This window comes from Myripristis murdjan, chromosome 15 (assembly GCF_902150065.1).
Source record: "Myripristis murdjan chromosome 15, fMyrMur1.1, whole genome shotgun sequence".
Classification (NCBI taxonomy): domain Eukaryota; kingdom Metazoa; phylum Chordata; class Actinopteri; order Holocentriformes; family Holocentridae; genus Myripristis; species Myripristis murdjan.
In genome coordinates this window covers 14,554,679-14,572,562 of record NC_043994.1, presented here as the reverse complement: position 1 = coordinate 14,572,562, position 17,884 = coordinate 14,554,679, and the positions used below count along the sequence as shown (strand labels likewise).

General features: G+C 40.6%; 1 protein-coding gene and 1 long non-coding RNA gene across 2 annotated transcripts; one reads left to right on the top strand and one right to left on the bottom strand.

Moving 5' to 3' along the window:
• The first annotated feature begins 1,358 nt into the window (after positions 1-1,358).
• Positions 1,359-4,915, top strand: LOC115372319 (uncharacterized). Its single transcript, XR_003929442.1, has 3 exons — positions 1,359-1,436; positions 2,062-2,064; positions 4,905-4,915. It is a non-coding gene; the product is annotated as an uncharacterized LOC115372319 (long non-coding RNA).
• Positions 4,916-13,277: 8,362 nt separating this feature from the next.
• Positions 13,278-16,004, bottom strand: gpr26 (G protein-coupled receptor 26). Its single transcript, XM_030071085.1, has 3 exons — positions 15,334-16,004; positions 14,433-14,546; positions 13,278-13,569 (listed from the first exon to the last, which is right to left on the bottom strand). The coding sequence occupies exons 1-3, from the start codon at positions 16,002-16,004 to the stop codon at positions 13,278-13,280; spliced, it is 1,077 nt and encodes a 358-aa protein (XP_029926945.1).
• Positions 16,005-17,884: the final 1,880 nt, after the last annotated feature.

Below are 17,884 nucleotides of genomic sequence, written 5' to 3'. Positions count from 1 at the left end.
AATGAATAAAACAGCAGAGGTCAAGAGTGTGCAAAATCAGCTTCCTACATTACAAGAGAGGTAGCAAGTAAAAACTCCTATGTTGTAACTAGTTAAGTTCAATCTTCAAGGTCTTGTCTCTGTTCAGTTTCACCATTAGCACTTACGCCTTAACTAAGTCCATCGTAGCCAAAACATTGTTGCATTCAGTGACATTTCATTGTTAGGGTCACTGACTCTGTGTGATGCTGCATTCATGTAAAATGGGACATTAACACGTCATTTCTAATATAGAAATAATGTAACCTATAAAATACAAAAGCATATAATGTCATAGAAATAGAAATGCAATATCAACTAGCTGGCATGCTGCAGTATGTTTGACTTTTTTATTCATTTAATAGGACTTTGTGCCCTTACTTGTCTTGCATGTGTCCTAGCAGATACTTCATAACAACATACACAAACCTTCATCCTGTTATAAAGTCTTTGTGGTTCAGCTGAGATCAAAACTGGTTGATTTGTTAGTGGGTATATGTTGATTTACCAGCTTTTAGGTCATTTGAGCTGCTATCAAAGCAGGATGGGCTTCCATAACAGCTCAGCAGAGCCACAGGCTGATGGCCTCCACGCCACAACACAGTGATGCAGTCAGTCGTGTAAGAGGAGCCCCGACCAAGTACTGAGTTAATAAATGAACATATTTTTCAGAAGGTCAACATTTTTGTGTTATAAATCCTTTTTGTGATGTTTTTTTTATGTAATATTCTAGTATTTTTGATTTCTGATTTTCATGAACTGTAAGCCATAATCATCAAAAGTAAAACAAAAAAGCTTGAAATATTGCACTCTATGTGTAATGAATCTAGAATATATGAACATTCTTCTATTATATATGTATATATTATATAGACATAGGATACATATGATTTATTTAAAGTTATAGTGTAAATCCATCCTTGATGTTCAAATTCAGCTATATTCAAACTTACACATAGCTGGTGCAACAGGCTGCTGGGCTTTGGCTGGGCCAGTCTAAGACATTAACATTCTTGGCCTTAAACCATTCCAGTGTAGCTTTGCATGCTTTGTATGCTTAGGGTCATTGTCCTGCTGGAAGGTCAACCTCTGCCCCAGTCTCTGGGCTCTTGCAGACTGAAACAGAATTGCCCTGTGTTTGGCTCCATCCATCTTGCCCTGAATCCTGACCAGGCTCCCAGTAGCTGCTGATGAAAAGCATCCCCACAGCATGATGCTGCCGGCACTGTGCTTCACTGTGGGGATGGTGTGTGCTCAGGGTGAGGAGCAGTGTTGGGTTTCCACCACACATACTGTTTTGCACCAAGCCCAGAAAGTTCAGTTTTGGTTTTATCTGACCAGAGTACCTTCCTCCACAAGTTTTCTGTGTCTCCCACATGGCTTGTGGCAAACTCCAAATGGATTTCTTATGGCTTTCTGTCAGCCCCCCTCCTCCCCTCATCTACCATCATGATATTATCAAGTTTCAGGTCTGTGTGGATGACTCCAGCAGCCTTAAGGTGCTTCAGTGCTGTGGCACACTGAAAAGTCAGCAGAGTCACAGATATTCATTTCATGAGCAGGCCCAGTATTTTCCACCAGTATCCATTTCCAAACAGTTAATCAATACAGAAAAGAAGAAAGTGCATCATACCTGATGAAGGATGAGTCCTCTTTCCCTCAGAGGTTGGCACATTCTCTGGTTCATGAAGTCGTCAGGACTCCAGACACATGACACTCAGTGTTGCATGTGTCTGCGTCCAAGGCTGCAAGTTTCTGACAGATGGTCTCCTGGGAGACATATGAGAGGTTAGGGAGAGATTTTTACAGTTGTTTATCTTTCATGTTTCCTTATATATATCAGGCTAACACAGTATTTCCACAACCATGACGCAAAACAACTAGCAAAAACAAATCAATAGTTTTTTTCACCCCTCTTGACTGGTGAATAACTTCACAAGTATTTTTCTTCTTGTTTTTATATTCAGTTTATATAACTCCTACAAACTTTCATTGACAAAGTACAGTTTTTTCTACCCCTTTCTGGGCAGCTATCATTCTAAGTTGGTGATTTTCCCCAATGTTGATTGACAATCTCTTATTCATGCCCTGCACCCAACAGCTGGAGGACCTGGAGGAGAGCAGGCGTCCTGTGATCAACAGCATTCATTCAGCATTCATCTAAATGTGTAGGTTCTCCAGCTATTATAAATTATGTTTATGTGATTATGTATTTGTGAAGAGAAGGCTGATTTTTTTTTTTTATCAGAACAGATATAAATCAGCAAAATAAATGCACTTACCACACATGTCACCCTATGTCAGTGACTTTGTCCAAGTCTAATATTTATCAATGGAAATTTAACACAAAGCTTTTCATACCTCACATTCAGTACACAGCAATGTCGAGCAACCTAAAATATATTAAGGAAAAACAAAAATGCTAATAATACTATTACTTCTGCTGTCAGTGATAATAATTATATGCTTCATTTGGATTACATTTTAACAACAAAAATGTCCTAGAATGTAAAAGAGGTTAAATATAATAAAGTGCAAATCACATTGGAAATAAATAAAATAAATTTCATTTTATTATTATTTAAGCTCAACACCCTCTTGCTGCAAGGTGGCAGTGCAAAAATTATTGATGGCATTGATGAAGTGACAGATGCACATTTCAGTTGCAAAGAAATAGAAATCCCAGCAGAAATTTGCATGGTGACTATCAAGCCTAATTGGCCTGTCAAAATGTCTCTTTGGTCCATGATGACATGTTTACTTTGAATGGGTCATTTCTCAAGGAGGGATGTTGAGGAGAGGTATGACATCGCATCCCCACTGATCCCATCTGCTTTCGAAATGGTAGTGATCGACATTTGTTATATCTCTGTGCATGTGTAATTTATCTCAGCTCAGTGTGGGCAGAGAAAAACTGGCATAGTGAATTGCGTGGGATTTGTAACTGCAGGTACTGTACAAGCACTACAGGTAATTTCTGTGGCTTGGTTTACATCTGCTTTTAGAAGAGCTCTAAGTTTCTTTTCAAATCTCCAAATGTTGAAAAAATGAGTGTTAACACATTGCTGGCACGTAAACTGTTTGGATCACAAATAATTAATTCATTCTCATCTTATAAGTAGTTAAATAACTGCACGTTTATGGTTATGCAAAATAAATATTTGCTGCTGTCTGTTTCATCTGTCGACATGCGGTGCTTTTTGCCAAAAATGAAACTGCCTGACTGCCTTCCAGCTTGCATGCTGTCCTGTGGCACTTTTTGCCAGCGCTTCACTGTGATTACAACTGGAGTCTTCACATGTGCCCCAAATACTCCTACCACACACACACACACACACACACACACACACACAGCAGGGCCAGGAAACCATAGCAACCCAGGTTGTGTTTAATATTCCTTGTTGCTAATCTAGACTGTGCCTGCCAGAAGTCACCTGTTTGTCCTGTGTTCCCTACATGGATCACACGAGTATCTGTCAGTGTCCGCCTGCAGCTATTATGTGAGCAAGGGTATTTGATTCACTTCCAAATGTGACTCATTCCTCTAATTCCTTCAAAATAGTAATCATGTCGAACTTTCAGTGCAGTGACAGCTCTGTCATTTTCCGTGATGCGACGGGTCATACCTGGGATTCTTAGAAATCATTTCGCGTTCGCTTTCAAATGCGAAATTCATTTGGTCCTTAACAGTCATCACTGTCACATTCAGTGTCGAGGATGGTAATTGTAAAAAAGAGATTCGTCAGCCCTGTAATGTACAGTAAATCCTGTACTCGGGGAGATATACTGTTGGAAGATGTCAAAATTTGTATAAAGCTGCAAATTACCGTCACATCCAGCTATGAAATCCACCACCAATTATCTGGAACCTTAAAATGAGATCATACAGTTCGTACAGTCTCCATGATACAGACTATATCTTCATTACTCTTTCTCCCCATTAGTGAGGAATGTGACCAGGCAACTAGTGGAAATGGATGAGGAGGCTTTGTAGTTCGCAGCAGGCAATGACGTTTCCCTTCTGTCAGGTTTAATGTCATGCCACCCCCGTTATTTCCTCCTCTCTCTCTCTCTCTCTCTCTCTCTCTCTCTCTCACACACACACATTCTCTCACTGCATACAAACACACACAAGCTGACTTGCTGGTGAAAGCCCAGTGCTGTCAGTGATGATGTTTCCCTTATTAATGGAGTCGAGGGGTCACTGGGATATTTTGCATGTTGATGTGGAGGCCAATATGTGATCAACAGATCTTGTGAACGGATGTAGTTGTCAAAATAGAGAGACATACACACAAATATGCATGCCCCTACACATAACATCGACAATATTCATTCCTAATGAGTCTTTTCCTAAACTGTCCCCATAAAGATGTATGGTAGGGTGATGTCTGGCCAGGCACAGACTTTCTCCTGTTAATTAATTGTCTTCACAGGAAATCTCACTGCCTTTGCACTGCAGTTCCTGAAGTCATTGCGGTCTCACATAGTCATGTCATGGTAGCTGGTCCTCAGCTATAAAGACAGAGTGCAAAAGATCATGCGTCAAAACCCACGCCCGTCAGAGGGCAAAGCTGTCCACACCAACTGATGCAAGCAAATGCAGAGTGGATACCAAAATACCTGTAGGTAGCTGGTTTCAGTGTGTCTAAGAGCTAATTTGGCAGCCTGTGTCCACTAGGCATTTAGAAACCAGTGATGCTCACACCTAACAACTAGCACCGCTGCATATGTTAAATATGTCACAGACTGAATTTATGACAATCATCATTGTAGCCTTAAAATAATATTTGATTAGTTTATTACCAATGTCCATTTCCTTTGGTGTAGTTATTGTCAGATTATAAAAACACATGAAAACCTTTCTTTTCTTTGATTATTTTGAGGGAATTAAGAAAGCTCTATTAATTTCTCCTGTAGATGGTCAACTTTTTTAACCAGAAGTCTTAAAAATTCAGACAAATGGAGGCTTGATGATTTCTGAGGCCCATTTCGACAACAAATGGCTCACAAGTTCAAATACCATTATGCTTTTTTCTTATAACTCCTCTATATACAAAATTCCCTCCCATTTCTTGTTAACCCACAACGCCTCTTGCTTTGTTAAATAATTTATCTACGTCATTCTTTAGTGTGTTGAAGTTTACGTCAGGCCTTTACAAGTTTGGCATCTGCAATTCCAGGTGTTACTTATTATCTTTATCTCTGCCAGGCCGCAGGCTGGAGGAGATCATATGTTTCATCATGTGTGTGTGTCTGTGTGTCTGTCTGCAGCTAATTGGGCTAACTGGGACTGTCGGCCAAAATTTTGTTGTGCAGTTATGAGTAATGATGAAGAGCCTCTCATGGTTGTACTGATTCAAAAACTTTACTCCCGATACTTTCACCACTGCTCTCTCCCTCTCTCTCTCTTCACATACTAATGGGCCAATCAGCCCAATATTCTTTTTATCCTATTGTGGCCATGTTTACTCTGAAAAAATCCAGGGTGTGCTTTGCCTTTTTTGGGCGAGTATATAAAACACACTGCAGGTGGAGTAAGTCAGCACAACACAGATCAGGCACACACAGGAGAGAAGCGCTGTAAAAAGTGTCAGAGGCTGATGTAATCTGTTAAAATAGGTTAAATAGCCTGATGCTTCCCAACTGTAAATATGACATGTAAAACAGCCATCACTGAGTGGTGTGTATGGGTCTATTTGTGTTTGTGTTTGTGTGTGTGTGTGTGTGTGTGTGTGTGTGTGTGTGTGTGTGTCTGAGAGAGAGAGAGAGACCATTAGTAGTAATTTTGAATTTTGCCATTTTAATCTGTGCTCTTTTGAAATGTTGATTCTGCTGAAAACTATATAACTTCTAACAAAGAGTCAGAAATGGCTTGTGAGCCACAGGTTCTTGACCACTGTTATACTGTGTGAAATAATCTGAAACAGATACAGAGAGAGCAAGAAGCGATTAAACTTGAGAGGCTTTGGGAGTTTTTGTATACTTTATACTGTACTGTATCATACTGGAATCACACAGTTTGTAATTTGAAAAGTACCATTGACTATCTCTCCTGAGTTTTGCTCGGTACATAGGACAGCCTACAGTCCATAAAAGGGGAGATAAGCCTGGTGGAGATCTGCAGTCTACTGAGTGTACTCTTCTTGTTACCAAGTGTTTTCACTTGACCAGAATTTTCCATTTCACAATACGCAAGCTTGCATGTTCATTTGACCTCTGTGACGTGAAACCATGGTTCTCCAGAAGAGCTCCTTTATCTCCAGATCTTTTCTCTGCTCAAATCTTTCCTCATGAAATGACTTGGTGGATTTCTCTCTAAGCCATGGGGTCTTAGCTGGCTGAAACAATGATTGTGTGGATCAGTTTTGTATGCTGTCCTGCTGATAGATTCCCAATCCCTCCCATTGGATTTTCTCTGTCCTTTTCAGAGGCAATCTCCTTACATTTCTCCCTTTTAGATTTCCTCTGTGGTTGTGGGTATTGATTGAGTGCACGTCAGCTGAATAAAGACATATATGGTAGAGAGTCGCATCCTGATGCGTAAACACGTCATTTGCTCCTCGTACAATATCTCAGTATGCCAGTAGTGTATCTCAGTATACTCAATAGATATACTGTTATTCTTTCCAGGGTCACACATCAAGCCAGGGACACACTTCTAAAATATTAAGCTATACACACCCTGACTGGTGCCTTAACTTGTGCTTCACCTTTAACCCTATCTGAGCAGTATCTGACCTAGAAAAAGGGAGATATCGCTCCTGTGTCAGTTTAGATGTGGCCCTCTTTGCTCTCAATTATTGTCTGATGGGTTTTCTAGTGGTACCTTATGACAGAGCGGACCATTTTGACACATTTATATCGCACACAACCTTCACTGCAGCTGACAGCAAGGTAATGAAAAAGGAGGAAATGCCTCTCAGAAGCTTTTCATGGCTCTCGGCAGGTTTGGTAAAGAATGTCTGTCAGAGGGTTTTAGGGCAATTTAATGCACTGTTTTTATTTGATAGTACATATGTATATTAAAGTGGCTGTAAGATAAGATGTTAAAAATTACAACCATTTTTGCCCCAAGCTGAATTCATGCATGATGTTTACCGAAATCATCAGTTCAGCCCTGTTTAATCAGGTTTTTTTTTTGTTGTTGTTTGGTTCATTTACTAATCCAAAATGATCAGATTAAGGACGTGTTGAGTATCATTGTCGTCCTGATTAATCCAGTGGCTGCCATTTCACAATAAAGCCAAGAACTCATGAATACTGGTCAAAAGAAATGGCCTTCATTTAAATTGAAAATAAGCTGTCAGAGTCAAGTTCATGGATTTTAGCACGAGTTAAGAGTCTGCGTGCAGCTCTCCGTCAATGAAGTAGGAGGCAGCTGTCTGAATATGTGCTTTGTCTACTGGGCACTACTGGTAAACATGGGCAGCATGCTAACTGGACACATGAAGGTCACCAAATACTCTCTGCCATACACCACTGTTTGGCTGTGATAACAATTTTAATTTCTCAACTCACTTTCTCAGCTCACTGCACATACGAGCTGTAGGAGCTTTTGTATTTTCAAAGACTTATAAGGACACAGATTTTTCAAATAGTTTATCTGATGTCTGTCTGACTTTGCTGGCTCTTGCAGAGGTTCGTGCAACAAAACTGACCATACGCTTAAGCTTGCTGATGCACCAGCCAAAATATTTTATTCAACCTTCTGTATATTGCACACCACAGCAGAGTGCTTATACTCCTGCCACCCACCAAGGCTCTATAAACACATGAACAATGAAGCATTTTTCTAAATGTAAACCTATAATTTCAGCACTTAAGGAACACCATGTTATCATTGTAAATGGCAACGTAAATAACTCTGCTTTTATTTCATTAATCAAACTTATTATTCCATTATTCCATACAACAATTCTGCAGCATGAGAGGAAGAGAGCTTCTTTCCAGCACAAGAAATTCCCTCACAATTGTGTCACGACAATGTCTGATGGATTTTTAATTATTTGAGATCAGTCACAAGTTTTATTTGTGAACATCATTTACATCCTCTGAGAGGCATCCATTTTACGCCCAGACCAACCTTTTGTCAGCTTATTGTACCACCTGATCAATAAACAGATGGTTGGAAACTCACTCTGTTCACAAAATGAAGCTTCAAGCCTCCTGTATCACATCCTCATTAACTGTTAACAGCACAGCTCTGAGTGCAGCTGGCACGCCACCAGGACACCACCAGTTCCTCACTAGGTGCATAAGTGGGCATACAGGATATCCTGAGTGTTTTTTTTTTTTTTTTCAAGAATACTCAAGAGTGCTCAGGAGCTACATGACGAGCATTTTGATGCAAATCGATTCAGTCAGCATTACCATGCAAATGAAAGCTTTCTTGTTACACCTAAACGTGCCTGCTGCCATCTCATGAATTCTGATTACAAAAAAAAAAAAAAAAAATCAAAGGTCGAGCATTTTTTCACTGATCTATTTTTAAACACAGGGTGTATCAGAACACTCTCCTCCAGAGTTGTGCTGTTTTTTTTTTTCCCTTTTTTTCTCCTCTTATATATATTCAGGTCAGCATTACTCAGCAGTGGGTGTGACTCAAATGTTAGGCAGCAGCTACTACAGTGTCTCACTTCTTGGAGCAGCCGTGTCACAGCTTAAACTGTGAGAAATACTATGTGGGTGTAAGAGACGAAGCCTTTGTATGATTTGATTTCGGGTAAAGATAAGGTCTTTTTAAGAGAGTAACCACTGGTTAAATTTGAGTAACATACAATACAACTTGTATATAAGCTGTAATAGATGAGATGTATAATCACTGTCTTTTTCAATATATACATTCAACATATATGAAACCAAGCATCAAAACTAATAAAAGAAGACAGAACATGTGAATACCGGACACTAAATAGAGCTTCAGTATGTCAGTGTGATTCTATGGAAAGGTGAATACCAGCTCGACAGATATCTCTGAGGGGATTCATGTAAAGGCCAAGTCATATTAAAGTCTTAAGTGCGCTTATTGTTCAAAGCCGGGACCAATATGATCTTCAGTATATGAGAGATCAGGTGAAATGTTAGCGATCGACTGCTGGGGATCGTCTGTAATTGGAAAGGGAAAGCAAGCTCGGCTTCATTTGAGTGTGCATGAACTGTCAAAAAAAAAAAAAAGTACATACATTTGCTCTTATTTACCATTGCATCAGCTCTCAGCTCAGTTGGATACAGCTGTCTGTGATTTAATGACAACAGATAAAAAATGAAACAATGACCTCAGTAAATGACCGCATCCTGATTTAATATCATGACTTTTTCCCACTCATCTTATTTGAAATCCATTTCTTGATTGCGATTACCTCCTCATTTCTGTTCTGAGAGGCTTTATTTGTTTGTTTGTCTGTCTCATTTTGGGCTAATTCAGTTAATATTTATATAGCTGCATGGAATACTTGATAGACTTTCTTCTTGTTACTGGTCTGAATCAGTGTGTGTTACATTCATCATTCAATCACTGTATGTTCTTTGTATTTTCTATTGCTTGAATGTTTTAGGGAATAACACACAAACTCACTTGCTTGTGTTACACACACATACATACACAGAGAGAGAGAGAGCAAACTGATATCACTTGAACAGATGGCTACAATATGAAGTAATGATTTTAACATAATTATTTGTTTAACAGGTCTGCAATCGACATGTGGAGCAGATCTTGCCCTTATGGTGGACTACAAAGAATATCAAATATAAATAACTTTAAAAATCCTACTACTGCTGCATATCACTGCTAGCATGTGAATACCTCATAACTCATGGCTGACTCTTGTTTTTATCCTCAGTTGAAGGATAACATGCTCCTCAATGGATTGTGGTTATACTATAAGCCTTGGTGCTAATGAACCTCTTTCAAAACATATTAGATAAGCTCAGAAATGCATGATTGATCATTGAAATCAAGGCTATTTTTCTTTATTCCTGAAAAATGCACATCTTCGAGACACAGGGTCTTCACCTGGCAATGAAGTGATGATATTCTTTTTGAACACTGCTCCAGAGACAAAGCATTTATTTTTACAGCTAACAACAACGGCAAAAAGGTACATTATTCCCTGACAGAAATATTCTTAGTTTATTAATTTTTGTGTGCAGCATGGCCTGTATGCTGCAGGGCACTGGGAATATACTTCGACATAGCATTTGGGGCCAACATCTCCATGACTCACATCCTGTGCCAGAAGCCAGTCCTGCTCCACTGGCAGAGTTATGAGCAAGCATGTCAGACTGATATTAATGCTCTGTGTTATAGGAAGGGTGGGATGGATGTGTGTGTGTTTGTGTGGTGGGTGGGTAAGGTCTAAGAAAATGAGAAGGTAAATGGTCAAGTGAACTCCATTCATTACATAGTAAGGCATATTAATCTTACTGTAGGTATGCATCTATCTACATGTCAGCCTATCTTTGTTTTGTATGTTTTGTACAGCTCTTGAGTAGTTACACATAATAACCCTTCTTTTCCAACCCACCTGGTGAGTCATTAAAAAAACACATACGTCATGCAACTGGCCTATTGCCTTATCTTCTTTTTAACTTTACTTCTAAGGAATCTCCTAGAGTACAACTCAAATTAGTCACAAGGAATAGGCCTTGTTGTTCCAAGGCTGGTTCTTTGTAAAAGTACAAGAAAAACAATGTGAAAGTACTTTTTTTTTCCAGTATGTGTCCTATGTGCAGATATGCATGTTTCCACTTGGCCCCAAAGCAGGGTTTGACATGATGGACTGTAATGGGCTGCAGGATGACAGGAAGGTCAGATGACACGATGGCAGTGTACCATGACTGTGTGGCAGCACTGTAGGTGTCCAAGCTGCATGGATGTATGGAAACCTTTCAAGAATATGATAATTCAGCAATACCTGATGTGTGGGAACATTTTCCTTTGCATTTGGAAGTTCAGAGGCACAACTACTGCAACAACTTTTGGGATTTCCGATGAGAAATCTCACTTCATAGAGTCTTTCATGATGCTGTGCGGGGACCACTTTTCCCTCTTCTAATTGGGAGAGCATCTCCATCCCCGAGGTTGTGTGAAGTCAGCCAGTGCACTCGTTTTTTCTCCTCTCCTCCCCTGCTCTTTCTTCTCCGTCCTACGCACTGTGACTTAATCACAAGGTCTGTACACAGCATTTTGTGTACGGCAGGTTTGTGTCTGCCTCTCGCCCACTCACCGAGTCTCCCTGGGAGATGAGGTTCGTGCTCACCTCCTGTCTGGAGATCCTTCCCAACTTTCTGAACCCTTTCTACGAATTGCCTTTGGTTGTCACGCATTATGGATGCGGTGATATGGTAAAATATAGCTTTTGCCCCATGCTGAATTCTAAAACTCATGGTTCACACAGGAGGCAGCTTTGAGAAATGCCATTTTCATTTTTGTTGTGTGCTTTTGATCTAAATATAATGGATATGGCTCCATGCGCTTACTATCAGAATGGGAGAAGGAAAGGAAAAGGTTTACTGGGTTTAGGTGCACTGATGCAAATTGTGCTTTAAGGAGAGAGAAAAAAGGAGGAAGGAGAGGATGAGTGATGGCAAATGAGGAAGGTGCTAATGCCCAGAATCCCTCAGTACTGTCACAGCTGTCTGCGTGGTAAAGGGGTGCAGACCCTATCTATTCACTGTTCTTATTCTTTGTTCCCTTTCTTTCTCTCCCACTTCTTCTAACAGCCCTGCAATTATGACGGCCTTTAACTCTCAATCCTGATTCTATTGTGAAAGTAACTCTCTTGTGCTGGAGAAAGGAACTGCCATATCAGCTGTGACTAAGTTGGGTGGAACATATCTTAAATTATTTCTAAAATTAATTATTAATCTTCTTTTACTGCTTCGCGGTGGGAGAGTAAAGATGTTAAGATTGGGTGGATTTGCTCTTTGCTAAAGTATTCTACAAGATTTAGTGACCATATTTGAACATTGTTTTTGGCAATATCAAGCACAGTTAGAGATGCACACAAAGAAATGATTAAACTGGTAATTAATACAGGGAAAACTTGGGGAGACTTTCAAAATGTCAAAATGCACAGCATTTATTGCAGTATAATCACAAATGTAGTTTGCAAAAATCAAACACAAAATTCTGACAAAAATAAATAGATTTTATGCCACTTGAAGGCTTCGTATTCTCACAGCAAAGTAAAACACAACACCCTGATTGCTAACATTGTCAAAATGAGTTGTTTTTACAACCTCAGAGGTCACACTGCCACTCATGTGACATGAAACGGAATGTTAATTACACATCACCAACTAGCTGCTATCACATTCACATAATAAATTACCCTGTTTTGCATGGTGCAACAATACAATGTGGTGGTATTAAAAACAAAACAAAACAAAACAAAAAAAAAACAAAACATTTTTTAATAATTTCCTACAATGCAGCCAAACTGCACATTGGGCTCTGTCATTGTATTTGAGTACACCACTGTAAACTGTTACAGCATTATTTCACTTCTGTACCAGTTTAAATGTGTTTTTTTTTTTTCCTGTTATGCAGCAATCTGTTGTGTTTGAACAATATCAGTAACTTAATAGTCTGAAAGGCACTTTAGGACTCAGGCCTTGCAGCTACATTGGAATGTCAAACCATCGCCACTATGCATACATGATTGTACTGTTAAAATCACTTTTTTTTAGTGTTACATCTTGAATTTCTACTGTATCCAACTACAGAATGATTGAGGTCAGAGGTAATGCTGGAATTTTAATTAATAAGTTTGGCCATTCAGTCTGCGTGGGATATAAAATGTATTACATTTAATGACACTGTTAGCAAATTAGTTACCAAAAGTATTAGTTTTCAAGTTACACAGGCTATTTGACACAACTCTACCAATATGCTACAAAACTATCTCATTAGAAAGTGCCACTCATTGCGGAAAAAGACACCGAAATACCAAATGCCATTAATGATTTACTCGGTCTACTAAAGTGGTCGACCTGTCCTGCTCCGACCAGTGATGCAGTGACGGGTCCATTCACTGTGATGCTACACCAGCACTGGCAGGTCAATCCACTGTCACACCATTACAATAAATCCTAGGGGCTCAAAATGGCAATATTGTCATATGTGTGTACTTCCTATTCTTCTCCTACGAGTCATGTTGTGTGTTAACTCCTATGTAAGGTGTGAGATCTAATCCAAGACGCTTCCAGTTGGGTGAAGTACCTCAGTGTCTCTACAAAAGGAGCGGTGACCTTCAGGGGACGGGTGGCTTGTTGTTAGGCGGCTGGATGTTGGTGATGTTGTTGGTGGTGATGGTGGTGGAGTTGTTGTCGTTCCTGCCTGTGCTGTTCTCCACCCTGCGGGAGGACGAGTTGAGCGGGCTCCTCTTCAGGACCTTGTTAGCCAGGTGGCTGCAGGTCTTCCTGTACTGGTGACGAAGGAGCGAGTAGACAAACGGGTCGCTTGCTGCCTTGCTGTAGGCCAAACATTTGGACAACACACCCCAGTGAGGGCTTATGGGCCCTGGGCAGAAGAGCTCGATAATTCTAGTTAAAAAAAAACAACAACAACAAAAAAACAGTCATATACCGTAAGAAATATGCAGCAGTCAAGCCATTTCATAGATCAGTGTAACTGGAGTGGAAAACATCTAAAGAAAACGAACCCCCTAAGTCAAGTAGTATGTAGAAAATGTCAATATTTCACTTCACTGAAATGCCATCACCCCGTTGGGGAATGTGAGCTCATGGGTACTTTCATTTTTTCTGCATCCGGCCATATTTTTCTCATTGTGAATATATATATACATATATATATATATATATATGTATTAGCAATCAAAACAGGGAATCATAAATCCACCATGGTCTTGCCTTCTTAGTAATTTGACTTCTTCATTTGTCTGGTTAATGCAACCCAAGGTCTCACCATTACACAACTGCTGGTGTGATTTCTATTTCTATAGCAGAATTTGAACATCTTGTGACAGATTAGCATCACCTAACTGGGACTAATCCTAATAAGGTCCAGCGATATAATCTCTGACTTATTCACTTATTCTCACTTTTTTTTCTTTCCTCTCTCTTGCTCATCCTCATCAGTTTTGAAGGCTTGGTAACAAGAACCAAATTTTGTATATAAAACTAAAAAGGTATCAGATTGTGAACAGGATGTACAAAGTGATATCGACTAGTGATAATTTTCCTTGGGGAGAATTATTCCACCTCTAGCACAATGAAGGGACTAATTCCAAACATTTCTATTGGTAAATGATAAAACGCCAGCATGTAATACAACGACAGTCTAGCTCCCAGCCTTCACATTTTCTCATCATTTGAAGACATACCATGAGTGCCACATATATTTATGTTCACACACAAACATACACACACGGTGCGTCTCTGCTCACCTCGTGATGACATAAGGTGCAAAGCAAACCACAAATGTGCCAATGAACGTGCTGATCTTCTTGGTGGCCCTTTGCCTCCTCCGCTTCTGCTCATCCAGGCATTTCTGGCGCACACTGCCAAAGCACACAGGTACTATTATCCACCCAGGGGGCACCATCAGGGAAATATATGACATAATGAAGCTAATCACTGAGAGAGAACATGATACTAAAAAGACAGTGATGCACTGGAAACCATTATTTGTGAGGGTCAGGTTAGAAAATGTCCACTTTATGCAGATATCAAATAGGTTAGCAAGAGGACGATTCAAACTTTAGTTTAACGGTTTAAATGACAAGAAATCATGAGACAGTAGATGGGTAGAACTAATGGGGAGGCAATTGAGGAGGTCAGGTATTGGCATTCATGGCACATAATAATGAAAAGGACTGGCACATGCTTGGTGGAATTTAACAGTGACCATTGCTTCAAAATTGTAACATTATAATATGGATTTATATGTGAAGGTGAATGTTCCTCAAAATATGTATATTTTGAATCAGTTGATGTCCCACTTAGACACAGCAGATAAAGTCTTTCTGGCTCTAATCCTAATCCTAATTTGACTTCATCATATCATGGAGTGGTAGGCAGCCTGACTTGCACCACTGTTATTTGTCTCTCCAGCTCTGCCAGCGTTTCAAGAGATCACAGGTGACAGTGGATCAAAAATGCTCTTTCTAAGTGTATGGCTAAAACGCTGGACCAAAACAGTGGTGCTGAAACACCTGCTTGTCAGCATGGGCTCAGAAGTGCTGCTCATGAACACACTAACATTACACAGCATGTACCACCGTTTCAGCATGACACAAAAACCTGTTTTGGATTAGACAGAATGAACTTATATGTTTTTTTTCTTACCTGGGGTGAATATCCACGAGCAGCACCAGCGTCTGCATTGTGATCACGTCGATGCGTTTACAATGAAACCTCGCAACTTTCAGTACTTTAAGATAAGTCACACACAACACGATCAGTGTGAGGAGGAAAGTCAGAGAGTGCAAAAGCACCGTGAAAATGATGAACTGCGTCCCGGCGCCGTTCGCTCTGACATTGCAAAGCGTGCACGACGCGTAAAGCTGGTGGTACCCAACCCAGGAGCTGCAGGTGGCCACCGTGGAGAAACAGAGTGAGTGTACCCACGTATATCCAAGCGCTATCACTGCGTCCCGGTGCCGTATTCTGGAGTGGTAGCTCAGCGGGAACACCACCGCCACCCATCTATCGATGCTCAGAGCTGCCATGCTGAGCATGGAGTTCGTGGTGAGAAAAGTGTCGAGGAAACCCACAATCTGACAGAAGCCGCTGCCTCCGGGGTGGCCTTTGGTGATGAGCCCGACCAGAGTTAAAGGCATGTTTGACACGCTTAGCAACAGGTTGCAAAACGTCAGGTTGAGAATAAAAAGTCCGGGTACCTGTTTCCGGATCTCAGGGTTGTACAGAAAGCAAATCAGCACCACAACGTTGGACAGCAACGACACGACAATAATTCCCAAAAGCAACACAGAAGCAGCTATGTCCGCTGTGTGCATGGTGGGCTGCTGGCGTCCCGCTCAGATATCCACACTTTTGACGACTGCATCCACTGTCCTGCCGTGAATTGTCATCGTGAGCTCCACGTGCAGCAGATGTGGGTCCAATACACTGTCATGCTTACCCTCCAAATATGGCAGCAGCTCAGTTCCCTGTGGCTCTGCGGTAGTTTTCAAACAGCCCTCCCCACGGATCACGGATCGCAAAGCTCGTGTCTTGGCTGCTCAGTTGCGCACTGAATTGATGGAGAGCCTTGAAAACGCTCATAAAAGTGTTCAAAGCTGTTTGTCTCCCGACCTGCTCAGACAATATATATATTGTCTGAGCTCCAGCCACACTCCAAACGACGCTTATGCACCCTGCCTCAAAAATAGGCTTTTGTGTAAAAATAGAAACAGACGCACGCACGATTGCGTGGTTAGACTGGTGTCATGAACGTCACGCTTAACTACACATTAAGCCAAGCTCACATCAGCATATCAGTATTAACTACATATGCTTATTGCATCGACCAGCGGCTCTATATCTCATTCGTCGTCGTTTGGTTGGTTGGTTGGTCGGTCTGCTAAAGGAGGCCACGGTTTTTGCCCCAGGAAACTGAAATTTGACATGTAGGTCAAGGGTGCGTGTGTTTGTGTTCATGCCACATGGCCAAGAGGGGGCGTAGCAAGGCTAGTGGCCAAAAAGGAGCATAACTTTCCAAAGGATTCACAGACTTGGACAGCTGATTAACTATACATGCCGACAGTCAGAAAGCGGGCGTGGCAGTGGGAGGGGCCTATAACGAACATGGCCAAACTTTGTAGACACACACACACAAACAAACAAACACACACACACACACACACACACACACACAGAGTTTGTGTGAATACCCGTAATGACCAATGCAACAGTGATTTCAGCAAGAGGAAAGATCAAAATGGGTCATGAGGTCATCTGTGTTAATGAAACAGGTTCTGTGGCTATGATCATGGTTCATCGCCTGTAAACCGTTAACAGTAGCCTTGCTTCCAACAAAACAACTGCTTCTGGTTCCCAAGCTTAATGCTTCAAGCCTTTTGTTATAGTTGTTGCTGTGCGGGGCATTTCACTCTTCTTCATCGCTACAGATATAACTTGAGTCCCACTTTTTGCAACACACCCTGCATGCAAAAGCAAATACTGCTGCATTAGTGCTCTGAGGAATTGAAAATTCAAATTTTGCCCTCTTTTCATCTGTCAGAATATGTGCATGGACTAATGAAGCATCCAAATGATTGAAAACATTCAGGAAGAAAGGCTAAATGGCACTGGAGAACTAGTGGATCCGGGTGGCAATGTGCAATGTTATCACTTAATATTTGACATCTCTCTATCTATCTATCAGGCCCACAGGTGGCTACACGCAGATATGCAGACATTGGTAAAATATTTTTTGCAAACAATTTAATAGAAACAGACCCATGATACACTGGCTAAATGAGTGGATATTTGCCTACAGTTGCTGCTAACATGTTTAGATAATGTCAGAAAAGTGCTTGACAGCAAGTTTAATAGAATTTTCTGTGTTTCACAGCTTACTTGACTATCTAATTTTCCCTGATGTAGTAAGCTACACTCCACCCATCCTGCTGTCTAGCAAATGAGAACAAGCACAGGGGAAAACATGAGATGATAAGACTTGATAAGATAAGATGAAGAATTAACAGACTGCTGATGACTAGTTGACAGCTGGAATATCACTCTTGCACTCTGGAGTCTCCATCTTTAAATTGAGTGTGTGTTCCTGTGTCTTTGCGTGGTCCTCTTAGTGTAAAAAGAGTAGATCAAACAACTTGAATAAACTTGAATGATAGGCATAAAATTAACTGCAGAATCAGGCTTTTTTATGTTATTA

Coding starts and splice junctions, on each gene's coding strand:
- gpr26 (XM_030071085.1), bottom strand. CDS start 16,004: ATGCACACAGCGGACATAGCTGCTTCTGTGTTGCTTTTGGGAATTATT. Junction 14,547..15,333: donor CTCGTGGATATTCACCCCAG/GTAAGAAAAAAA, acceptor GTGCTTTGGCAG/TGTGCGCCAGAAATGCCTGG. Junction 13,570..14,432: donor GCACCTTATGTCATCACGAG/GTGAGCAGAGAC, acceptor TTTTTTAACTAG/AATTATCGAGCTCTTCTGCC.